This window comes from Thalassophryne amazonica, chromosome 10, assembly GCF_902500255.1.
Source record: "Thalassophryne amazonica chromosome 10, fThaAma1.1, whole genome shotgun sequence".
NCBI lineage: Eukaryota > Metazoa > Chordata > Actinopteri > Batrachoidiformes > Batrachoididae > Thalassophryne > Thalassophryne amazonica.
Window position 1 is genome coordinate 28,742,247 of NC_047112.1, and position 27,539 is coordinate 28,769,785.

A 27,539-nucleotide genomic window follows, 5' to 3' on the forward strand; every position below is an offset into this window, starting at 1 on the left:
AGCATACCAAACGGCAGTTTGGTATGCTTTCCCCAGTTTGTCCGTGATCGAAGTTATACACACACACACACACACACACACACGCATGAAGAGTTTTTTGTCTTTTCTGCATTTTACCTATAGGGGCTTTGATGTTTACACACCCACAAACAGAGACGGGGCAGAAGACATCAAACACATTACACTTCTCACTCATGGCAACAGCAACATGACACTTAACTAAACTGACTAAATCAATTAAGCTACAAAAACACAATTGATCAATAACACTAACAACACTGTTAAACGAATATGAACCACAATAAAATCATTTAAAATTCCAAAACCTCGAACTTCCATGGTGCATTGCAGCACAATGTCCATTGTTCACTGTTATTCGCTAATAACGCTAATTTCTGGAAAAATATTACTCCTATCAACTTTCCGGTTTTGCAGCGTTCATCTTTGACCCAAAATACATAAGCATACCAAACGGCAAATGTTAGCTCTCTCCCCAGTTTCTCCGTCATCGAAGCCATACACACACATGCACACACAGGCCACTTGGCTATTATAATATAGATATTTAAATGTGCAATGTGTAGAGTCTTAAAGTTGATTCGGGTCACTACCATTTCAGTTTAAAAAAAAAAAAAAAAAGTGTAGGAAGACCCTTTTCCCCTGCCATGCCCAGACCCAAGCTTCGATGAGAAAGGACAAATGTTACACACCACAGCTGGCACACTAACAACAACAACAAAAAAGACTCATTGGATGAACTCAATTCAGTTATGAGCAGGATTTCCATCTAATAAATATATGTAGCCCCAACTCGAAAAAAGCACATCCATACAAGATAATTTAATTTAATTTAGTTGGGACTACATATATTTATTAGATGGAAATTTAATCCAATTAGTCAATGTTTTGAGTGCAACTCAGCCTCTAAATGCCTTTGCTGAAAGTTCCAGTGGAAACAGTGTGCTTAGATTTTGGTTTGATGATGGCGTTCTCCTGAAGCAACACAAATCACCAACCGTCAGAGGATATGAAAAATCAGTAGGTCAGCAGAGACAGCAAGAGAAGAGTAGTGAATCAATCTTTTCTCATCTTAGAATATCAGAACCGTGACAGGGATAAGGAAAGAACTTTCAGAGATACCAAAAAGGATGCGGTACGTGAGCAGGGGAGAAAAGACTGGACAGAGATAAACTCTATTACTCATGTGGTAGAGAAGGACAAAAGAACGTCAGTATTATCCTGAATGAGGAATATAGACACCACTTGGTGGACATCAGCAGGGAGTCAAGACGCTGTTGTGGACAAATGTTTACATACACCGTGGAAAGACATTTTCAATCAACTGCACATACCTGCATTTCATTTCTTCTAATGTTATTTGTGTTAAGTCAGTTAGAATATTGACTTTATTACGTTCACCAAGGAGGCAATACACTCATCAGCGTTTATTTGTCTGTCTGTCTATTTGTTGGCAGGAAGACCTCAAAACTACTGCACGGATTTTCAATTTCAATTTATTTTCATTTATATAGCACCAAATCACCACAGAGTTGCCTCAAGGTGCTTCACATAAGTAAGGTCTGTACCTTACTAACTCCCAGAGCAACAGTGGTAAGGAAAAACTCCCTCTGAGGAAGAAACCTCAAGCAGACCAGACTCAAAGGGGTGACCCTCTGCTTGGGCCATGCTACAGACACAAATTACAAAACAATGCACAAAACAAATATACAGGAAATGCTGTTGGTGCACAGGACAGGAAGGATTTTGACAAAATCTTCACCACAGAAAGACATTAGGCCATAGAAGACTCCATTAAATTTTGGAGGTGATCCAGATCCAGATTCTGGATCAAGGTTTCACTTTATATAGCCTTTGAAGGATTACGTCAAAATTACTTCCTGTATTCTCACCAAATTTGCACAACAGATAGATATTAGGAGATGGAAGACTCCACTGCATTTTGGAGGGGATCTACAGCTGCAACAATTTCATTTAATATCTGTAAATTTGCACAGCACAAGCAAAATAAAAAGTCCTGGCAACACAAAAAGAGATTCCTGCCAAGAGAACCTCTGGTGACAGACCCTTCAGTGCATCATGGCACTTCATTATCTTGATCTCGATCTGGACAGCATAGCTGAGTAAGTTTATTTATTTAGTTTATTGATTAATTTACATGTAAGCCATCTTTTTTTTCTTGCAAATTTATGACTTTATAATCTTATGCTATAAAAATATCTGGAAATATTACACCCGTTCTGTCTGCTCTTTTTTGTTTAACTTATACAACCCCTGGCAATAATTATGGAATCACCGGCCTCGGAGGATGTTCATTCAGTTGTTTAATTTTGTAGAAAAAAAGCAGATCACAGACACAATACAAAACTAAAGTCATTTCAAATGGCAACTTTCTGGCTTTAAGAAACACTATAAGAAATCAAGAAAAAAAGATTGTGGCAGTCAGTAACGGTTACTTTTTTAGACCAAGCAGAGGGAAAAAAATATGGACTCACTCAATTCTGAGGAATAAATTATGGAATCACCCTGTAAATTTTCATCCCCAAAACTAACACCTGCATCAAATCAGATCTGCTCGTTAGTCTGCATCTAAAAAGGAGTGATCACACCTTGGAGAGCTGTTGCACCAAGTGGACTGACATGAATCATGGCTCCAACACGAGAGATGTCAATTGAAACAAAGGAGAGGATTATCAAACGCTTAAAAGAGGGTAAATCATCACACAATGTTGCAAAAGATGTTGGTTGTTCACAGTCAGCTGTGTCTAAACTCTGGACCAAATACAAACATGGGAAGGTTGTTAAAGGCAAACATACTGGTAGACCAAGGAAGACATCAAAGCGTCAAGACAGAAAACTTAAAGCAATATGTCTCAAAAATCGAAAATGCACAACAAAACAAATGAGGAATGAATGGGAGGAAACTGGAGTCAACGTCTGTGACCGAACTGTAAGAAACCGCCTAAAGGAAATGGGATTTACATACAGAAAAGCTAAACGAAAGCCATCATTAACACCTAAACAGAAAAAACAAGGCTACAATGGGCTAAGAAAAAGCAATCGTGGACTGTGGATGACTGGATGAAAGTCATATTCAGTGATGAATCTCGAATCTGCATTGGGAAAGGTGATGATGCTGGAACTTTTGTTTGGTGCCCTTCCAATGAGATTTATAAAGATGACTGCCTGAAGAGAACATGTAAATTTCCACAGTCATTGATGATATGGGGCTGCATGTCAGGTAAAGGCAGTGGGGAGAGTGACTGGAAAGCAACCGGAATCCGTCTGAAATCCACCTTTAAGCCGTCCTGTGAGACCAACACTGAGGTGGTTTTGTCCCGCGTAATGAATGGCTCCGTGGCGTGTCCCTCGGCTTCTTTTTCCATGGAAAAAAAACTCCTGTAACGGTGGAATGTGCCGGAAAAAGTGCTGATGTCCACATCTTCTGCCTTTTAGTGAAAGTCAGACGAGGTCCCGGATCAACAAAGCTTTCACGCTGGAAATGATCTGGTTGTTTGTGCGGGGTGTCAGCCTGTCCATCAGCGCTGGCAGCGCACCGCGCTCTCAGCAGTTGTGGGCCGTCCTTAAAGGGGCAGTAACACTCCTTAATCTGTTTAATCCCCATAAAATCGTCCCTGAAAGCCATATTAATTTTTCGAACGGTGTCCACCTGGAGGTCTCTTACAGTTTCTGGAAAAAAAATTGATGCAGCAAAGATCCAAATCATTCAGACATTTATTCGCAATAAAAAATAGAAGAGAGGGGTAGACCACACCTCACTCAAAGCCTGCTCACAGGCGAATGAAGCAACCGACAGGCATGAAAAAACTCATGCATGCGCACGAGGGTTCAAGCTTGGCTGACGCAATCACACGTGATTCAAATCCATATGGTTTTTGAAAAAAATAATAAGGTCGGATACTTTTCTAACAGACCTCGTATTCCATTTCTAAGGTGGAACTATGACAGTATACAAAGTGTTATATGGCTGGGGGGGCCTGGCTGCCGGTTTGTTTCTGTTTTTTGGTTTTCCTCCCAGGTGGCTTGCGTTTGGGACTGAGTGGCTGTGTTGCTGAGGCTGTCAGGACCTCACCCTGATCACCTGCGACTCGTCAGGACTCACAGCTGTGGTGCATCTGGATGGATTGGAACATGTTGGCATTTAAGACTGGAGTGCACAGTGTGTATTTGCCAGAGACTCGACCTTGTGACCAGACGGGTGAGATCGTCGTCTCGGGAGCCATCTCATCAGCAGCGGATGCTGAGAACGTCCAGGTTTGATGCACAGTCTGTGAAAGAGGAGGGGGTGAGGTCTCACGCTCGTCAGCACACTTCCTGAGACTCGGTTGTTGCGGCCACCTGGGGGGTGTCGGCGGGGTCCTTGGGTCCGAAACAGCTTCTGGCTCCGGACCGTTAGCGCTGCTGGAGCGCACCACGCCAGGCCGCACCTTCTGTTATTATATTATCACTGTTATGTATTAAATTCAGTTAGCCTTTGAACCGTGCTCTGCTTATTTCATACTGGGTCCTTCAAACGCTGGTCGGTTCTCCGAGCTGCGTCCGACACATAACACAAAGTCTGTAAATAAAGTAACGGTCCTTTTTATTTTTTCAAAAACTATATGGATTTCATTCATATGTTTTTACGTCAGACATATGAATGAAATCCATATAGTTTTTGAAAAAAATAAAAAGGACCGTTACTTTATTGACAGACTTCGTACTAAGGTATATCTAAATATCTAAAAAGGAAGAGTAAAATAGAAGAGTAGAAAAGAGTAGAGTAGATCCACTTAGGTGCCTGGTCTTGAGAACCAAGGATGGTAGGTTGAAAAGCTTTTGAAAAACATGTAATACAAAACTGGCAGATGCTGCATCCTCTAACCTGCTTGGAAACACCAATATAAAAACAGAACAGAGTCTCAGAAAAATACCAGCACTTATTTTTCTGGAAGATAATAATCAACCACTCTATGAGCTACGTCGTCGGTAAACACAAAGTGCACATTATGCAGAAAACAATTCAACACAATGTTCTGACAGTTGATAAAAAATAAATGTTCCTCATTCTTGGTTTGTTTTTGTTAACTAGTAAGTCCCTTCAGCTGCTCCCTTGTTTTCATTCAGGGTCGCCACAGCAGATCCAAAGCAAAATCTGCCAGGTCTGCTTGTTCCTAATGCAATGCTAATAAGCTGATGACGGGTCTTAGCGAGCAATTCGCTCAGCAATTACCTGTGTTACAAATGAAAGGCGAGCGAGGGATACATGATAAAGGACGCCTCTTGCAGAAAATGTGAATTTGGAAAATCGTCCTGCAGTAATTCGGTGGGACATGCATGCAGATACAGATCCACAAACATACGAGTGTGAAGAGCAAGCAGGAAAAAAATATGCATGTGAGTTAAAAGTGCACAACTAAAACAGCTGCCATGAAACATTGAAGGTGCAGTGACACGAGCATGACTTTGATTCACGCTCTAGCACGACCTGTGTCGTGCAGGAGAGTAAACTCGTCTTTAACGCGTGCAGACTGAACGCGAGAGGGGCGCCGGTGTGTGCTATTGCGCGCAGAGAATTTGAAATGTTCAAAAAAATCTTTCACGCACAAATGTGTTACATGGCGCGATCTAATCACCAACATGATGTGGAGCTCATCAAGTGGAGTAAAGAAGTGAACAGATCAAGTCAGTGGATCACATCACAGCGCCGTGACCCTTAACTGGAGTAAGGGGGTATAACAAATGGATCGCTGGGTGGATGTAACATTAAGGAAGGGAATTGATAATATTTTATCTATATTGATAATATTATTGATTCTGCTTTTGTTCCAATTTTTTCCAAGTCCTTTATCAGCTCCCGATCATGTTTTTGTGGGGGAAAAAATTGATGGTCTACAGAAAACAGTGTCAATTCAACTGTTTTCCTGGTTGCTAGACACAGAGTTTGGCGTTACAACTAAAATTATGACACTTGAGCTTGCAATGTGAAAACATCTGTGAAACATGGAGGTGATGGTCTAGTGGTTAAGCATTGGGCTTGAGACCAGAGGATCCTCAGTTCAAATCCCAGCTTGAGCAGAAAATCATTAAGGGCCCTTGGGCAAGGTCATTAACCCCCTAGCTGCTCCCGGTGTATAATGAGTACCTTGTATGGCACCATCCTCACATGGGGTGAATGTTAGGCATTATTGTAAAGCGCTTTGAGCATCTGATGCAGATGGAAAAAGCACTATATAAATGCAGTCCATTTACCATTGATCTGAGGAATTGGTAACGTCTGACACATGCCATTCCAATGGATTGAAACATTTAGAACCTTGTTTCCCATTTTTAGAACATTGTCCTTTTCATTCTTACTGTCTATTTATTGTAAATACTTCACCTCTTTACATTGAGATTAGATCAGCCTTTGTATTTTGTACCAGACACAAATTACAAAACAATGCACAAAACGAATATACAGGAAATGCTGTTGGTGCACAGGACAGGAGGGATTTTGACAAAATCTTCACCACAGAAAGACATTAGGCCATGGAAGACTCCATTAAATTTTGGAGGTGATCCAGATCCAGATTCTGGATCAAGGTGTTGGGAAAGTGTAGGAACACGGACCCACAACAGGGGGCGCAAATGAACGGACAATGGAGTAAGTCAAAATAACAAAGCTTTACTGTTGTGAATGTGCACAACGAATACAACCAATCACAGCAATGGACAACAGTCAATTCACAAAAGTGTCGTGTGGGCAGGCTCGAAGATAGGAGACGCCTCTCCAAGGTAAGACCGGAACCACACGGCTTCCTCCGCCACAGGACCCCGGGAATACTGGAGCCGCCAAGTCCCGAACTCCCAGGTGGCCACTGCCTCCGCGTGTCGGACCTGGTACTGCTGGCGAGGAACATAGGACAGTTAGATGGGGGCGCGTTTGCACCCAGGACTCCGAACAGCAGGGAAGTTACCTCCACCTCTCGTTGGAACAGTAATCCACAAACTAGCACAATCCAAAAAGATACACTCCGTAGCTTCGATACGTTACCTCTCTGGTAGAAACGATATCTCGGCAATGAGGTGGAGGTGCCGTCCTGCTGATATACCCCACAGATGATTGCCGTCAGCTGTCTCAGGTGATGGGTGACAGCTGTCACCGTAGCTGCTCACGTGAGGCGGCGGCGCCCTCTGGTGCCTGGAGCCCGCACTCCAGGCAGGGCGCCCTCTGGTGGTGGTGGGCCAGCAGTACCCCCTCTTCAGCAGCCCACACAACACAAGGTTTCACTTTATATAGCCTTTGAAGGATTATGTCAAAACTACTTCCTGTATTCTCACCAAATTTGCACAACATATAGATATTAGGAGATGGAAGACTCCACTGCATTTTGGAGGGGATCTACAGCTGCAACAATTTCATTTAATATCTGTAAATTTGCACAGCACAAGAAAAATAAAAAGTCCTGGCAACACAAAAAGAGATTCCTGCCAAGAGAACCTCTGGTGACAGACCCTTCAGTGCATCATGGCACTTCATTATCTTGATCTCGATCTGGACAGCGTAGCTGAGTAAGTTTATTTATTTCGTTTATTGATTAATTTACATGTAAGCCATCTCTTTTTCTTGCAAATTTATGACTTTATAATCTTATGCTATAAAAATATCTGGAAATATTACACCCGTTCTGCCTGCTCTTTTTTGTTTAACTTATACAACCCCTGGCAATAATTATGGAATCACCGGCCTCGGAGGATGTTCATTCAGTTGTTTAATTTTGTAGAAAAAAAGAAGATCACAGACATAATACATAACTAAAGTCATTTCAAATGGCAACTTTCTGGCTTTAAGAAACACTATAAGAAATCAAGAAAAAAAGATTGTGGCAGTCAGTAACGGTTACTTTTTAGACCAAGCAGAGGGAAAAAATATGGACTCACTCAATTCTGAGGAATAAATTATGGAATCACCCTGTAAATTTTCATCCCCAAAACTAACACCTGCATCAAATCAGATCTGCTCATTAGTCTGCATCTCAAAAGGAGTGATCACACCTTGGAGAGCTGTTGCACCAAGTGGACTGACATGAATCATGGCTCCAACACGAGAGATGTCAATTGAAACAAAGGAGAGGATTATCAAACTCTTAAAAGAGGGTAAATCATCACACAATGTTGCAAAAGATGTTGGTTGTTCACAGTCAGCTGTGTCTAAACTCTGGACCAAATACAAACAACATGGGAAGGTTGTTAAAGGCAAACATACTGGTAGACCAACGAAGACATCAAAGCGTCAAGACAGAAAACTTAAAGCAATATGTCTCAAAAATCGAAAAATGTACAACAAAACAAATGAGGAACGAATGGGAGGAAACTGGAGTCAATGTCTGTGACCGAACTGTAAGAAACCGCCTAAAGGAAATGGGATTTACATACAGAAAAGCTAAACGAAAGCCATCATTAACACCTAAACAGAAAAAACAAGGTTACAATGGGCTAAGAAAAAGCAATCGTGGACTGTGGATGACTGGATGAAAGTCATATTCAGTGATGAATCTCGAATCTGCATTGGGAAAGGTGATGATGCTGGAACTTATGTTTGGTGCCCTTCCAATGAGATTTATAAAGATGACTGCCTGAAGAGAACATGTAAATTTCCACAGTCATTGATGATATGGGGCTGCATGTCAGGTAAAGGCAGTGGGGAGAGCGACTGGAAAGCAACCGGAATCCGTCTGAAATCCACCTTTAAGCCGTCCTGTGAGACCAACACCGAGGTGGTTTTGTCCCGCGTAATGAATGGCTCCGTGGCGTGTCCCTCGGCTTCTTTTTCCATGAAAAAACTCCTGTAACGGTGGAATGTGCCGGAAAAAGTGCTGATGTCCACATCTTCTGCCTTTTTGTGAAAGTCAGACGAGGTCCCGGATCAACAAAGGTTTCACGCTGCAAATGATCTGGTTGTTTGTGCTGGGTGTCAGCCAGTCCTGGGTACACAAAGAGGAGGTCAAAACTGCACTGTCGGATCCACCGGAGCCCATCCTGCCGGAGTCCACTATCGTGGCCACCCTCACCTGGGACGTGGAGAAGATCGTCCGGGAGGCCCTGGCACGGAGCCCGGACCCAGGAACAGGTCCGAAGAACCGTTTATACGTCCCACCAGAGGCCAGAGCTGCAGTCTTGGACTTCTGTCATGGTTCCAAGCTCTCCTGTCATCCAGGGGTGCGAAGGACCGTGGCAGTTGTCCGGCAGCGCTTCTGGTGGGCGTCTATGGAGGCCGACGTCCGGGAGTATATACAGGCCTGCACCACCTGTGCCAGGGGCAAGGCAGACCATAAAAGGTCCCAAGGCCTTCTCCAGCCATTACCGGTGCCTCATCGCCCCTGGTCCCACATCGGCCTGGATTTCGTCACGGGCCTCCCGCCGTCCCAGGGCAACACCACCATCTTCACGATAGTGGACCGATTCTCCAAGGCGGCCCACTTCGTGGCCCTCCCGAAGCTCCCAACAGCCCAGGAGACAGCAGACCTCCTGGTCCACCACGTCGTCCGTCTGCATGGGATACCCACCGATATCGTCTCTGACCGTGGTCCCCAGTTCTCCTCACACGTCTGGAGGAGCTTCTGCAGGGAACTGGGGGCCACCGTGAGCCTCTCGTCCGGGTACCATCCACAGACGAACGGACAGGCAGAGCGGGCCAACCAGGAACTGGAACAGACCCTCCGCTGCGTAACATCCGCGCACCCGACGGCCTGGAGCAACCACCTGGCCTGGATCGAGTATGCGCATAACAGCCAGGTGTCTTCTGCCACCGGCCTCTCCCCATTTGAGGTGTGTTTGGGGTACCAGCCCCCATTATTTCCCGTGGTGGAGGGAGAGGTCGGTGTGCCCTCGGTCCGGGCCCATCTTTGGAGGTGCCGTCGGGTGTGGCGCACCGCCCGTTCTGCCTTGTTGAAAGCCCGGACGAGGGCCAAGACCCATGCAGACCGCCGGCGGTCCCTGACCCCTGCATACCAGCCCGGGCAGGAGGTGTGGTTGTCAACGAAGGACATCCCCCTGCAAGTACAGTCTCCAAAATTGATGGACAGGTTCATCGGCCCCTTCCGTATCCTCAAAGTCCTCAGCCCTGCCGCAGTGAAGCTCCAGCTCCCAGCTTCACTGCGGATCCACCCGGTCTTCCATGTTTCCAGGATCAAACTTCACCACACCTCACCCCTCTGTGCTCCCGGTCCGGCGCCGCCTCCTGCCCGGATCATTGACGGGGAGCCGGCTTGGACAGTGCGCCGGCTCCTGAACGTCCATCGAATGGGCCGGGGGTTCCAATAAGGGTCGGGTGGGTGGGTGGGGGAGGCTGGACCTATCCCAGTGGTCATTGGGTGAGAAGCAGGGAACAACCTGGACAGTCCGGCAGGCTAACGCAGGGCTGACAAGTATAGACAAACATATTCACTTACTCAAATCAGGACACAACAAAGTAAGACAAATACATTTTTTTCCTTCTTGAGCCAAGAAATATGGGAGGTCAAAGGCTGCCTTAAAATTTTACATTTCAATTCAATTGAATTCATTTACAGCACCAAATCACAACATTTGCCCAAGGTGCTAGTGTTTAAAACCCACACCCTGAGCAAGCACAGTGTCAACAGTGGAAGACAAAAAATAAAATAAAATAAAATAAATCCCTCAGGAATTATTTTTTCGGAAGAAACTTCAAGTAGACCAGACTCGATGGGGTGAACATTTGGTTTGGCCACACTACCAAGAACAAAACACTGGAAATTAAAAAAAAAAATAAGCACAAGCAAATCTCAAGCAAGCAGACACAGAAATAATGCAACATACATATAGACAATGACCAATGGCACAAAAGACATCCAAGAGGTGAAGAGCAGATTCCCAGTAAAATGAATGACAATTATTAGCAAGTCAGTGATTGTACTGATGCCAGACCAGATAGGACATTTAGAAGTTTTGTCCACATGATGGTCCCCATAGGCACAGTCTGGATCTCAATATGTCCTTGTCCATCCATCCATCTATGGATGAATCCCCCTAATGCTCACTGCAGCTTCTTTGCTCCTGTCTAGAATGCATGCCCCATCGTCATCTGCCAAGCCTAAAGTAATGCAATTTTTCCAAACAGGATCTCAAACAGAGACCAAAGCAGAAATCAGTCAACCAGAATGGCCAGTTCACTATAACACCATCTTAAACAGCGAAATAACAGACAAAATGCTGTTTTCCCAAAGATTTGCTTGTAATGAGACTGAGGGCTTCTCCCAGGGGTGCCATATTATTATTGTCCGAGGTAGTAGTATTTTAAAGTATTCCAAAATGATGTGAACAAAGTGAACATACTATTCATGGCTGACACCTTGATGAACGGTATGTTCAGTCTTTTAAATCATGCAAATATTCTTACCATTGCATTTATAAACTTTCATTATTTGTATACTAGATCTTGCAACTAAGCAATTTTCTTAATCATTGTGAAATGAGCATTATACATCGTTATCATTAAGGATGCCCGGCGACAGACTGGTGTCCTGTCCAGGGTGTACCCTGCCTCATGCCCTATGACTGCTGGGATGGGCTCCAACCCCACCGTGACCCTTAATTGGAGTAAGGGGGTATAACAAATGGATCGCTGGGTGGATGTAACATTAAGGAAGGGAATTAATAATATTTTATCTATATCGATAATATTATTGATTCTGCTTTTGTTCCATTTTTTTCCAAGTCCTTTATCAGCTCCCGATCATGTTTTTGTGGGGGAAAAAATTGATGGTCTACAGAAAACAGTGTCAATTCAACTGTTTTCCTGGTTGCTAGACACAGAGTTTGGCGTTACAACTGAAATTATGACACTTGAGCTTGCAATGTGAAAACATCTGAGAAACATGGAGGTGATGGTCTAGTGATTAAGCATTGGGCTTGAGACCAGAGGATCCTCGGTTCAAATCCCAGCTTGACCAGAAAATCATTAAGGGCCCTTGGGCAAGGTCATTAACCCCCTAGCTGCTCCCGGTGTATAATGAGTACCTTGTATGGCACCATCCTCACATGGGGTGAATGTTAGGCATTATTGTAAAGCGCTTTGAGCATCTGATGCAGATGGAAAAAGCACTATATAAATGCAGTCCATTTACCATTGATCTGAGGAATTGGTAACGTCTGACACATGCCATTCCAATGGATTGAAACATTTAGAACCTTGTTTCCCATTTTTAGAACATTGTCCTTTTCATTCTTAGTGTCTATTTATTGTAAATACTTCACCTCTGCACATTGAGATTAGATCAGCCTTTGTATTTTGTACCATGTATGGTTTTATGGACCTGTTCACTGTAATTCTCAGTCTCTCAGGAGTCCAAAACACCGACAGAAAGAACACAGAATGAAAACAAAATGAAGTGCAAAACAGTGATGAGTGTCTGCTCTGTTCCCAGTCGATGGCAGCCACCGCTGATCGACACACTGACCATTTGCCTCATGTTCACAGGTTTATTCACCAACACTGGATGAGACAACGTGTGGAAAGTAAATAAAGTGATAATCGCAAAGGACAAGTGCTCAGTTTCACTTGCACTTAAAAGGCTCTATAAGAACAATATAATTACTTTTTATAATCTGACGAATAGGTTTATAGATTTTTGTTGGTTTTTGGGGATTGTGCACAGTGTTTGTCTGGTTGTGTTTGGATTTTTTTTTTTAATTGATTAATTTATACTGTCTGTGCTGGCATTTGCTGTTGTAAGTATGTGTGTGTGTATGTAAATATAAATGCAACACTTTTGGTTTTGCTCCCATTTTGTATGAGATGAACTCAAAGATCTAAAACTTTTTCCACATACACAATATCACCATTTCCCTCAAATATTGTTCACAAACCAGTCGAAATCTGTGATAGTGAGCACTTCTCCTTTGCTGAGATAATCCATCCCACCTCACAGGTGTGCCATATCAAGATGCTGATTAGACACCATGATTAGTGCACAGGTGTGCCTTAGACTGTCCACAATAAAAGGCCACTCTGAAAGGTGCAGTTTTGTTTTATTGGGGGGGGATACCAGTCAGTATCTGGTGTGACCACCATTTGCTTCATGGAGTGCAACACATCTCCTTCGCATCATCCGTGAAGAGAACACCTCTCCAACGTGCCAAACGCCAGCGAATGTGAGCATTTGCCCACTCAAGTCGGTTACGACGACGAACTGGAGTCAGGTCGAGACCCCGATAAGGACGACGAGCATGCAGATGAGCTTCCCTGAGACGGATTCTGACAGTTTGTGCAGAAATTCTTTGGTTATGCAAACCGATTGTTTCAGCAGCTGTCCGAGTGGCTGGTCTCAGACGATCTTGGAGGTGAACATGCTGGATGTGGAGGTCCTGGGCTGGTGTGGTTACACGTGGTCTGCGGTTGTGAGGCTGGTTGGATGTACTGCCAAATTCTCTGAAACGACTTTGGAGACGGCTTATGGTAGAGAAATGAACATTTAATACACGAGCAACAGCTCTGGTTGACATTCCTGCTGTCAGCATGCCAATTGCACGCTCCCTCAAATCTTGCGTCATCTGTGGCATTGTGCTGTGTGATAAAACTGCACCTTTCAGAGTGGCCTTTTATTGTGGGCAGTCTAAGGCACACCTGTGCACTAATCGTGGTGTCTAATCAGCATCTTGATATGGCACACCTGTGAGGTGGGATGGATTATCTCAGCAAAGGAGAAGTGCTCACTATCACAGATTTCGACTGGTTTGTGAACAATATTTGAGGGAAATGGTGATATTGTGTATGTGGAAAACGTTTTAGATCTTTGAGTTCATCTCATACAAAATGGGAGCAAAACCAAAAGTGTTGCGTTTATATTTTTGTTGAGTATATATATATATATATATATATATATGTGTGTGTGTGTATGTGTGTGTGTGTGTTTATATATTTTACTTTTGTGGTAAAAGGGATGGGCGTTTATAAGCTTTTGCTTCTGCCCACACCTTTTCGGTCACGTTCACTGTTAAACTGTCCTATTTATGAGTTTGCTGTTATTGTTGAGTCTGTATGCTGAATAAATTCATTCATTCATTCATTCATACAATGTGCTAAGAGAATGATTTAAACAATTTAAAAAAAAAAGTTTAAAATAAGTTGATTCACGTAATTTGCATGAACCTTGAGCAAATACGCATTCAAGTATACAACCCCTGGCAAAAATTATGGAATCACCGGCCTCGGAGGATGTTCATTTAGTTGTTTAATTTTGTAGAAAAAAAGCAGATCACAGACATGACACAAAACTAAAGTCATTTCAAATGGCAACTTTCTGGCTTTAAGAAACACTATAAGAAATCAAGAAAAAAATTTGTGGCAGTCAGTAACGGTTACTTTTTTAGACCAAGCAGAGGGAAAAAATATGGACTCACTCAATTCTGAGGAATAAATTATGGAATCACCCTGTAAATTTTCATGCGCAAAACTAACACCTGCATCAAATCAGATCTGCTCGTTAGTCTGCATCTAAAAAGGAGTGATCACACCTTGGAGAGCTGTTGCACCAAGTGGACTGACATGACTCATGGCTCCAACACGAGAGATGTCAACTGAAACAAAGAAGAGGATTATCAAACTCTTAAAAGAGGGTAAATCATCACGCAATGTTGCAAAAGATGTTGGTTGTTCACAGTCAGCTGTGTCTAAACACTGGACCAAATACAAACAACATAGGAAGGTTGTTAAAGGCAAACATACTGGTAGACCAAGGAAGACATCAAAGCGTCAAGACAGAAAACTTAAAGCAATATGTCTCAAAAATCAAAAATGCACAAAACAAATGAGGAACAAATGGGAGGAAACTGGAGTCCACGTCTGTGACCGAACTGTAAGAAACCGCCTAAAGGAAATGGGATTTACATACAGAAAAGCTAAACGAAAGCCATCATTAACACCTAAACAGAAAAAAACAAGGTTACAATGGACTAAGGAAAAGCAATCGTGGACTGTGGATGACTGGATGAAAGTCATATTCAGTGATGAATCTCGAATCTGCATTGGGCAAGGTGATGATGCTGGAACTTTTGTTTGGTGCCGTTCCAATGAGATTTATAAAGATGACTGCCTGAAGAGAACATGTAAATTTTCAGTCATTGATGATATGGGGCTGCATGTCAGGTAAAGGCACCGGGGAGATGGCTGTCATTACATCATCAATAAATGCACAAGTTTATGTTGATATTTTGGACACTTTTCTTATCCCATCAATTGAAAGGATGTTTGGGGATGATGAAATCATTTTTCAAGATGATAATGCATCTTGCCATAGAGCAAAAACTGTGAAAACATTCCTTGCAAAAAGACACATAGGGTCAATGTCATGGCCTGGAAATAGTCCGGATCTTAATCCAATTGAAAATCTTTGGTGGAAGTTGAAGAAAATGGTCCATGACAAGGCTCCAACCTGCAAAGCTGATCTGGCAACAGTAATTAGAGAAAGTTGGAGCCAGATTGATGAAGAGTACTGTTTGTCACTCATTAAGTCCATGCCTCAGAGACTGCAAGCTGTTATAAAAGCCAGAGGTGGTGCAATAAAATACTAGTGATGTGTTGGAGTGTTCTTTTGTTTTTCATGATTCCATTGTTGTGTGTTGGGGGGGGGGGGGGGGGGGGGTTTGGCTGGACATTTTGGTGTTCTTTTCTTTTCTTTGCTCTCCAGGGGGTATGCAAACTGATTTATTGTCTGTGGAGAAGGTGCTGGCAGAAGAGTCCTTCACCCTCATCAACGTGATATGCAGCACCTGTGGATGATGCTCACGTGCAACCTTAAAGACTTTCAGCTGAAGCAGATAAAGAGATGGCGTTATGCATTTAAGCCATGTGTGATTCAGGCAGAATTGCCGGGAACTCGACCTTGTGATGTTCGTTTGTGAGACGCTGAGGACCGCGCCTGGGTTTGACACATCGTGCCTGTGAAGGAGGACGGGTGAGGGACACATGCTGTCAGCACACATCAGAGGTGATTTGATTGTCTGAATAATTGTTAACAGTAATTTGGTATTTTGTTACGCAGTATATGTGAATATTGATGAGAGTTGTGCAGCTTGCTTCTCACGGCCGTGGCGTGCAGACAGATGATCCTCCACCTGTTGTGAGAAGCTGCTCACTTACATAAAGCTTAAATTCAGACCTGAATGTGTTGTTGATAGTGTGTGCCTTTGAAGGATATTAGTTGTAGCTGCTGACTTACCTCACCTTCTCTATCCTTCACAGAGTCGGTTTGTCGTGTCCACCTGGGGGGTGTTTGGTGGTGAACGTGGGTCCAGAGGCGCCGGGCTTCGATCCCTTTAGGCACTGGAGAGCACGCCGTCCTTCACTCCGCCAGACAGACGCGCTTTATGTTTGTACACCAAGTATTGCACAAAAGGGGGAAAATAAATTGTTTTGTTATTGGAACCGCTTTCTGGTTATTTTAGCGCTGGATTCAGTCAGACGCAGGTCCGCTCCTCAACCCGTGTCGACACATAACAGTAGTTCCCAGCAATTCTGCCTGAATCACACATGGCTTAAATGCATAACGCCATCTCATTATCTGCTTCAGCTGAAAGTCTTTAAGGTTGCACGTGAGCATCATCCACAGGTGCTGCATATCACGTTGATGAGGGTGAAGGACTCTTCTGCCAGCACCTTCTCCACAGACAAAAACCAGTTTGCATACCACCTGGAGAGCAAAGAAAAGAAAAGAACACCAAAATGTCCAGCCAAATCCCCCCAACACACAACATCCATAATGTTTTCCTCAGAATTGAGTGATTCCATATTTTTTTCCTCTGCTTGGTCTAAAAAAGTAATGTTACTGACTGCCACAATTTGTTTTCCTGATTTCTTATAGTGTTTCTTAAAGCCAGAACGTTGCCATTTGAAATTACTTTAGTTTTGTGTCATGTCTGTGATCTGCTTTTTTTCTACAAAATTAAACAACTGAATGAACATCCTCCGAGGCCGGTGATTCCATAATTTTTGCCAGGGGTTGTAATAAACTAAAATAGTCTGTCAAATATGCTGGTACTAATCATTTAAAAATATCTGTCATTTTGGACATAAATGCCACTGATTTCAAAAGACAGATTAAAGTGTCTTTATGCAACATGGCATTGTTTGTGTGAGGTGGTTTGATTTCGACAAATGCATGTAAAACTTTGTATTTTTGGTTGGGTTGGGTTTGTATACTGACTATGATGGTAATAAATCAATTTTTTTTTTTTTTTGGATAACAAAAGCTAATACAAATAGTTGCATAAAAACTAGACAGCCTGCACAAAAGCAATTTATTCTTAATCACCACAGAATTCAAAGTCTTGTTTCTTCTGTGCACTCTTTGCTTGCCGCTCGATTTCTAAATCAATCCAGCGTGCTAACATCCATCCTCATATACCTGCATACACATAAGAGAATGCATAAATACACACACACACACACACACACTCCACATATGTAAAACTTAGTAAAAGCTTATGACAGCAAATGTAAATGATAGTCAGTCAGTGATGAGTCATTGAGGAACGACATTTCCAGAGCACACCACAAACGAGATGGATGTTTGACCTCCACAAGTCAAATCAAGTCTGACGTGCTTGTGCAGTGCTTTGTCACATACATGGCACCATAGAACTGCTGTGGGCGCTGGATGGCAACCACCCAGGGCCCAAATAACCATCCGTCTGCTGCAGCCAGGTGAAACATAGGCATCTCCTTGGTCTTCTCCAGCTTCTGGGGTTGTCAGCACTCAGACAGCTGCGTGCTGGATCATGCACCAAGAAATGGGCCAAATGGCCAAAATGTTGAAGCTGATGCTCCCACACAATGCCTCATCTAGTAGTAACCACTCATTTGATACAAAGTCATTCCAGCAGTACTCAGGTATCCTCCAAAGAGACCTAGTACCAAAGACATCCAGTCGTCACATTAGGTCACTGGTTAGCATCTAGGTCTCACAACCATACCAGCACCAGGACCCTAAAGACTTGGACCTTCGTTCACCTGCAAAGATATCGGCATCATCAATGTCTGGAGCTCTTTCAATGTCTGCAGAAATATGTTGCAGATGTTTTATCACTCGGTGGTCTCCATTGTCATCTTCTATGCTGTAGTGTGCTGGGGGAGCAGGCTGAAGGCAGCTGACATGAACAGGCTCAACAAGCTCATTGGGAGAGCTGGCTCTGTCCTAGGGGTTGAGCAGGAGTCTATGGTGAAGGAGTCAGAAAGGAGGATGCTGAGGAAGCTGCTCAGCATCCTGGACAACACCACCCACTGTACTTATTGAACTTTATTTTATCATTTTAGGCACTATTCTACACTTGCTTTTGGTACTTTTGGTACTTTTAATCTAGTCGGCTTCTTTGTGTTTAACTACTAACACTTTCTGTATCTGGCAAAATAATTTCCTTCGGGATAAATAAAGTTGATCGTTATCTTTATCACCAAGCACCTCTGTCCAGTGACCTCATGACTCCATAAACTCTTCCCTGGAGCCTCTTAATCTTTAAAAGCCGCGGGCCCGGAGACATGAATGCCACTGCCAAGATAAATGAATGTCTCCACAAGTTCAACACTTTCATCACATACAGATGCACTTCGGGTGGCTGAGTCAGGAAGCTGTTAAAAGCCTCAAATTTTAGACTTGATCAGGAAAATCACAACACTCTGCTTCCTCACTCAACTTCTCAAGTGCTGCAATCAGAGTATCTATTGACTCTGCAAAGATCATAGCATCATCCGCAAAGTCAAGGTCAGTAAAGCTTTTGTCAACAAAAGCACCCAAGACAGTTCAGGGGAAGAAAGAAATTAAGTGTGTATAATGAGTTGGAATAGTGTGTGAGTCCAGAATGTTTTTAGAACCTTAATTTAATTAATTAATTTAATGAATTGATTTAAATACATAAATACATCATTAAAAGCAGAAGTAAACAATAAAACAGATAAAATAAAAACTATTCATAAGAAAGAGAATAAAAATGGGTTTTCAGTCTTGACTTAAAAATGTCCACGGACTCTGACTGCCTCACGGCCGCAGGAAGTCTGTTCCACAGGGTGGGTGCATGATACGAAAAGGCTCTTTGACCTGCTGACTTCTTCACCCTGGGAACACAGAGAAGTCCCGCATCCTGCAACCGTAAAGCCCGGGCCGGCACGTAGAGTTCCACCAGATCAGCCAGATAAGATGGCGCCAGTCCATGAACAACTTTATAAGTCAATAACAAAACCTTAAAATCTGCTCTCACAGAGACAGGGAGCCACTGCAAGGATGCCAAAATGGGTGTGATATGTTCAGATGTTCTGCTATGTGTCAACATTCTTGCGGCAGCGTTCTGAACCAGCTGAAGACCCCTAACGCTGGACTGCGGTAACCCTGAAAACAGAACATTACAATAATCTAGTCTAGAAGAAACAAAAGCATTAATCAGGGTCTCAACATCAGCCATAGACAGGATGGGGCGGATCCTCGCTATATTTCGCAGATGGAAAAAAGCAGTCCTAGTAACATCCCTGATGTGGAGGTCAAAAGACAGCGCGGGATCAAAAATGACCCCAAGGTTCCTCATTTTGTCCGTATGATGTATGACACATGAACCCAGGCCGAGCTCGAGCTGGTCAAACTGATGCTGATGTCTCGCTGGACCAAGAAGCATCATTTCAGTCTTATCAAAGTTTAAAAGTAGGAAGTTACTAGACATCCAACTTCTCACTGATAGAAGACAGTCCTCCAGGGATTTTATTGGAGTGACATTTCCCGCAGTTATCGGCATGTACAACTGAGTATCATCAGCGTAACAATGAAAGGCAATCCCAAAACTCTGCAGTATACGCCCAAGGGGTGCTACATACGAGGGAGAAAAGTAAGGAGCCTAAAACAGTTCCCTGTGGAACCCCAAATCTCATGTCACTAAGGTTAGAGGTAGTGTTGTATACAAAACACATTGAGAACGACTGGACAGATATGATGTCAACCAGGCAAGGGCACTTCCAGTAATCCCAAAAAGATTGTCCAACCTATCAAGTAAAATATGATGATCCACGGTGTCAAACACAGCATTGTTGTTAATAGAAACACCTATAAAGGTGCAGCTTGGACACATCCTCAGTGATGAACCCAGGGTCACAGGGTGTTTCGGGTCTTAGATCATCAGACACCCTCGCCTGGGCAACCCAGCCGGGGTTGATCAGACCCCGACTTGTGTCCAAGCAGCACACTACCCCATGTGTCGCCCCTCTTAATCCACAGCCACCTTGAGGCTCTCTCCGCTGCCTCGCTGATGTTCTTGATGGCTTTCCTCTCCTGTAACCCTCTAATCCCAAGAAGCCTGAGTGTCCGTTGCAGGCTCTGTCCTGGGAATCCCCTGCAGCCGACCTCAATTGGCTTACATCGGGCCCTCCACCCATTCCGCCTGCAGGCCTCCACCAGTTCCAGGTACTTTGCCTTCTTCCTCTCGTGTGCCTCCTCAATGCGGTTTTCCCAGGGGACAGTTAGTTCCACCAGCACCACCTGCCTTGAGCTCTCGGATGTTAAGACCATGTCTGGCCTGAGTGTTGTGCTGGTGATGTGCTCTGGGATTTTCAACTGCCTCCCCAGGTCCACCTTCAGCTGTCAGTCACGCGCTGAAGACAGTAGCCCAGTTGGGACTTTTCGCTGTGACTGGGGCTTCTCTCCAGCCCTGACAAATGTGATGTTTAGCCTTGCTGGAGGCTGGTGTCTGCTCTGCTGGATTCCAGTGCAGATGGAGTTGTTAGACTGAGATCTAACAACACGAAAACCATAGTGGTGTCTGAGTCTATTGCTCGCAGAACATCCAGAGTCCAGAATGTTTTTAGAACCTTAGACCTCAACATTTTTTTAGAAAATGAATGCAACATGTTAACTTATTGTCTTAATGTATTTACGAGGGCTGTCAATAAAGTATAGGTCCTTTTTATTTTTTTCAAAAACTATATGGATTTCATTCATATGTTTTTACGTCAGACATGCTTGAACCCTCGTGCGCATGCGTGAGTTTTTCCACGCCTGTCGGTGACATTATTCGCCTGTGAGCACTCCTTGTGGGAGGAGTCGTCCAGCCCCTCGTCGGAATTCCTTTGTCTGAGAAGTTGCTGAGAGACTGGCGCTTTGTTTGATCAAAATTTTTTCTAAACCTGTAAGGCACATCGAAGTGGACACGGTTCGAAAAATTAAGCTGGTTTTCGGTGAAAATTTTAACGGCTGATGAGAGATTTTGAGGTGATACTGTCGCTTTAAGGACTTCCCACGGTGCGAGACGTCGTGCAGCACTCCCAGGCGCCGTCGTCAGCCTGTTTCAAGCTGAAAACCTCCACATTTCAGGCTCTATTGATCCAGGACGTCGTGAGAGAACAGAGAAGTTTCAGAAGTCGGTTTCAGCATTTTATCCGGATATTCCACTGTTAAAGGAGATTTTTTAATGAAAGAAGTGCGGACGGGTCCGCGCGTCGGGACGCAGCCGGCGCGGTGCGGCGGCACAGGAAAAACACCTCCGTGTTGATAACCATTTGTAAAATCCTGGCGGCTTTTGATGGCTTTCAGTGGAGTGAGTATATGAAAAATTGTTTAACAGCTGGACATGTTCCAACTTGTCCTTAAGGCTTCCAACGGAGGTGTTTTTCCTGTGGCGGAGCGTCGCAGCGGCTGCGAGCCGACGCTGCAATCCGTCCGCACGTCTTTCATTAAAAAAAAATCTCCTTTAACAGTGGAATATCCGGATAAAATGCTGAAACCGACTTCTTCTGAAACTTCTCTGTTCTCTCACGACATCCTGGATCAATAGAGCCTGAAATGTGGAGGTTTTCAGCTTGAAACAGGCTGACGACGGCGCCTGAGAGCGCTGCGCGACATCTCGCACCGTGGGAAGTCCTTAAAGCGACAGTATCACCTCAAAATCTCTCATCAGCCGTTAAAATTTTCACCGAAAACCAGCTTATTTTTTCGAACCGTGTCCACTTCGATGTGCCTCACAGGTTTAGAAAAAATTTTGATCAAACAAAGCGCCAGTCTCTCAGCAACTTCTCAGACAAAGGAATTTCGACGAGGGTCTGGACAACTCCTCCCACAAGGAGTGCTCACAGGCGAATGATGTCACCGACAGGCGTGGAAAAACTCACGCATGCGCACGAGGGTTCAAGCATGTCTGACGTAAAAACATATGAATGAAATCCATATAGTTTTTGAAAAAAATAAAAAGGACCTATACTTTATTGACAGACCTCGTATAAACTGTTTAGGTTCTTGTTAGCATATACATTATTATTATTATTATTTTATTACTACATCTATTTTGTCATTTGATTTTTAAATGGACCACAATGGAAATAAGTGTTTTCAGTTTCTTGTGTAATCCATGTATTTTAATGTATTTACAATTATATTATGTACTTACATTGAACTTACTAAATAAAATCACACACGCACTCACACTTTAAAAAAGATCATTTACCGCCTCCTGCTGGAATGGCGTGTGAGTCCAGAATATAGTTATCAATGTCCATTGTTCAGTGTTGTTGTTGTTGTAATATTTCTCCCAAAATATTAGCCCTATCAACATTCTGTTTTGGCGCCATTCATTCTTGACCCAAAATACATAAGCATACCAAACAGTAAATGTCAGCTCTCCCCAGTCTGTCCGCGATCGTGGTTATACGGATGCACACACACAGAGCTTTTTGTGTTTTCTGCATTCTATTCTTACATACCCACAAACAGAGACGGTGGCAAAAGACATCAAACACACTACAGTTTTCGCTCATGGTATTGGCAACTGACTCATGGTACCAGCAGCTTGACACTTAACTAAACTGTCTAAACCAATTGAACTACAAAAACACAATAAATCAATAACACTGAACACTGTTAAACTAACCTGAACCACAATAACATTTAAAACCCCAAACTCCCATGGTGCATTGCACAATATCCATTGTTCACTGTTGTTAGCCAATAGTGCTCATTTCTCCAAAAATATTTGTCCTATCAACTTTCTGTTTTCACAGTGTTCATCCTTGACCCAAAATACATAAGCATACCAAAGAGCAAATGTCAGCTCTCTCAGGTTTCTCCATGATTGAAGCCACATACACACAGAGGCCACTTGGCTATTATAATATAGATATAAATATGTATATATTATATTATATTACACACACACACACACACACACACACACACACACACACACACACACACACACACACACACACACACACACACACACACACACACACACACACACACACACACACACACACACACACACACACACACACACACACACACTCATTGTTGGTCAGACAGGATTACTACTTTTAAGACAATGGCTACTGAGCAAATTAATTGATGAATTAAAAAAAATAATCAACATATATCAATGAAAATAAAGACAGCAGCCCTAAATTTTGCATATATGCAGACGCTTTTGATTTTCTTCCAAACAGGTTTTAAATCTGTCTATAACAGACAAATAAAAGCATTATCTATCTTCTTGTGTTTGCCATGATGAAGATCACAAGCATAACACACTGATGCTTCAATCTCACAATCTTCTACCATATGTTAGAATTTATGATTAATGATCAATTAATGATCAATCAATTATCAGATGCTCCAGAAAGTCATGTGTGCTTCTTCAATAGCAGCAAATTAATTTGTGAGACATATTCCACCACTTCCATGCAGTACATGTAGAAAAATGCGAGCTGTACACTGTCACTGCAGGTTCTGGATCAAAACCCGCGGAGCATCACTTTTTCAAATGCAGACCTGGACGAAATCAGGCGAACCTGTTTGAATTATACATTTTTACTGTCATTCATATCGTTTTTTATCACGATGGGGTAAATCTGTGATATTTATGGATTTTTTTTTTTCTATTTTCCGACAAAAACTCATTCCCTGCAATAAATAAATAAATACATACATACATAAATAAATAAATAAAGTTTGTTACTGGGCATTTTAAAAAAAATTAAACAATCCTTTATATATATATATATATATATATATATATATATATTAAAGTCAGTCACTCACAGTTGGAGCCAAACAGAGTACAATAAAAATCCCGTAGATGCTAAAACTGATCATTTTATGACTACAGAAGCAGACACGCGTCCACGTCCACGGAGCGGCGGCTTTTCTCAATGAGGCTGCTGCACGACGTCCGCGCGCATCTTTCTCTGTGTAAATTAAAAGCCAAAATGTGTAGCACGTCGAAGGAACACTTTTCAAAATAAAATATTTCACTTAAATAAGAAGTATAAAATGCACCTGATGAAGTCATTGTTTTAATTGATTTAGTTGTTTTGTTTAAAGTGTCTTCAGATATAATAATGCTGAAAAAATGTGTTGAAGTAAATTTTAGTTTTTTTATGATCAATAAACTTGAAACTTTTATTTTGAAAGCAGATACCAGCTCATTTTCTTGTCTCCTTTGACTTGACACCAGAGCCTCAAATTATGTTTTTTTTTAATTAATTGATTAATTTATTAGTATTTTTTTGTGGCAGCCAAAAAATTCAAAAATATTTTAAAAACATTTTAAAGGGGCATATTTTAGAATGTGGTTTGTTTTCCATTTAAAGTTGCCTGTTGCTGTGATTTCATCTTCACCCAATTTTATGACTGCTCAAAAATTGTAGGGTATAAATTTAGCCCCGCCTCTTGCCCATTGTCCATTGTAATAGGTTCCAGCTCCCCTGTGATCCTTAATTGGAATATGTGGTTATAGAAAATGAATGAATGATTTTATAAATTGTCACTTTTTCTTTGCATTGTCACTTTGTTTGCCATGTAATTTGCCCAAAAACTCAGAGAAAGTTGCATATTTCTGATAGGGCCAGATGAGGGCCTCTCTGGATGTAGAAAAATTGCATCATATTTTATCCCTTTAGCGCTCGCCCTCAAATGAGACTGCACTGCCCAGTTGTTCCTTCAGCCCCTGTCCTTAATTTTCTCTTGCTCCTTCTTTCTGATGTGGCTGTCTGGAGCAATTCCCACATCAATTACAACTGCAGTCTTTATCAACCACCACTGTGTCTGGTTGGTTGGCCAGCAGCTGCTTGTCTTTCTTGAATTTGAGGTCCCTCAAGGCCTGTCATTCGGGCCTTGATGATTTCTCATCTTTATGCAGCACAGATGTTCCTGTACACTATTCCCGACACTTGGTTGTGACTCTCAGTGGACGCTGTCCAACTTTCCATCTTGCATCCTGTTACTATGTGCTGGTCTGTCTCTTAAGACCGGGAGCCCACAGGGGTCAGCCTAGCTGGAAAGGTAACAAAATGTGTGTGAGCGCGCGCACAGGACAACAATTTGATTGAGCAAACTGACAGTGCTAGTACAAAATCCACTCCGCTGTAAGCCGTCTGGATGCATTAAGAGCTGTTCAGATGAAAAGCTGATGTGATTTTTGGCTGGACTGAGGAACTACCCAAAGTCTTTTTTTTTTTTTTTTTTGGAAGCATGAAGTCAGTGCACAGCATCACCGGACTACATGTCATAATTTGGACTCCTATTTAAAGTTCGTGTTGGACTTTAGCAGCAGTGGAAAACCAAAATGTAAATCCCTTTTCTGTCGTTTATAAATTAATAAAATATCAGATGACAAGGATCTGTTTTAGCTGTTATATAAAACAAATGATGAATGTTTTTACATTCTTTCAATGGTATGAATGGAACTTGGCTTCGCCTCGTTGAATGGTTTGTTCCAGCTTTCACCTCATGAAATATTCGTACCATTAAACTCATAAACATTCATTATTTGTATACTGATGCTCTGAAATGACATAGGCGCAGCAGCTGCACATTAGACTCAGACATGCTGCTGCCGCGCTCTGATTGGTCCTCCGCCTTTTATGATGAAGTAATGCTGAATTTATGTGGAAATGATTGCTGTACAAAAGCTTCAGATATCTATCACTGAGATAGATGACTGGAGTGCAGTTTTCAGCAGAAAAGAGGTGATAATCAGTGAATCACTGCTGACGCTGTGAAATGACGCATGCACAGTAAAGGCAGGGCAGACCAATTTCTTAAGGGGGACCATTCAGTTGGCGACATTGGGTCAAAGGACATGCCGTGGTGGGCAGAGCTAACCAAAAAGTTAGCGCCCTGCTCTGCCTCCACCAGCTAAGTTCCTGTTCATCTGTTTTCCTGAGATCCCGTTCTACTGTATTCAAGCTCCTGCCTGTGAATTTCTTCTGCTTGTTTCTGAACTGTATTGAACTGAGTGCTGACCTAACAAGAACATTCAAGTCATTCCTGAAGCTGAACTCCAGCTAAACTGAACTGTATCATAGTCGCACTGCTGCTTTATTGCATTACTGACCTCTGACCTGTGAACAATCCTGAACTAAGCAACAGTGCTGAACTCAGTATTTTCTGCTATTGAGCCTCCTGCGTTACGAGTGCATTCACTCACCCTTGTCTCCTCAGAACATACCTCCATCTTCGGCTCTGTTTGCGGCCACCTGGTTCCGTTACCTGTCCTGAATTCCAACCAGTTCCTACTCCACAAGCCTGGTTCCATTTGCACTGCAGCTCCCGGCTTCCACCGCCCGGAGTGGGCCCTGTCTTCACGCTCCAGGCTCCCTCATTCAGTTATTTACTTCTGTTGCACATTTATTGTAAATAAATCTTTTTTTCATTCCCGTTCTCGTCATTGCTCCCAGTGTTTGGGTCCATTGCCTGTTTGGTTCAGCTCTACCTGAACCCCTAACCACAACAGACTCAATGCTTTGTTTTGAAGTGTGCACTGGTGCTGCACTTCGCTGCATCCATGACACCACAGAATAGCCTTGGGTCCTGGATTGCAACCACCCAGGCAGGCAACCAGTCCCACATCTCTAGAATAACAATCTATCTGCCACAGCCAGGTAAAGCGTGAGTGTCCCCTTGGCCTTCTCCAGCTACTGGGATCCTCATCACTCATACACCTGCGAGCTGAGTCAAGCAAATATCGAAGCTGACGCTCCTGCACAATACAAGCGACACTCTTCATCTTAGTCTCTCTAAGCAAGTGCTTGTTTGACACAAAGTCATTCCAGCAGTACTCAAGGACTCTCCATAGAGACCTAGTACCAAAGACATTCAGTCATCAGTCTCACAACCACAGTCTTCAGGGTCCTGGTGCTACCTGCCTTGCTGCTTTGATATCTCACATTGAGAAATGCTTATTATATTTTATGCTCACAAAATTGATTAACCACTAATTAACTAATTAACCAAATCAGTTTTGATAGATGAATCATTTGAGTTAAATAAACGTGTTTTTCTGTTTCATTTGGCTAACATACGTACTGTCTAACCATTTTCCCTTTCCTTTTAAACTGTGGTATTAACCCATTTATGCCCTCTTTTTTCTAAGTGAAAAAACTGCATAGTACCTTTGAGATTTTTTTATTGTGAGTGGAAAATGAAAGTGATACACTTCAGCAACAATTGTTGCCAGTGGGGAAAAATGGGTTAATAATGGAGCAGGTCTCAGCCCGTTTT

At 42.8% G+C, this 27,539-nt stretch overlaps 1 protein-coding gene across 1 annotated transcript in view; it reads right to left on the reverse strand.

Annotated features, from left to right (window-relative positions):
- Nucleotides 1-24,190, reverse strand: part of ghrhrl (growth hormone releasing hormone receptor, like) — a 66,587-nt gene extending 42,397 nt beyond the window's left edge. Inside the window, exon 1 of the mRNA XM_034179659.1 lies at nt 24,078-24,190. Within this exon, the coding sequence (XP_034035550.1) occupies nt 24,078-24,131 (54 nt within the window). The 5' untranslated portion in view covers nt 24,132-24,190. The remainder of the gene's footprint in view (nt 1-24,077) is intronic.
- Between the last annotated feature and the right edge of the window lie 3,349 nt (nt 24,191-27,539).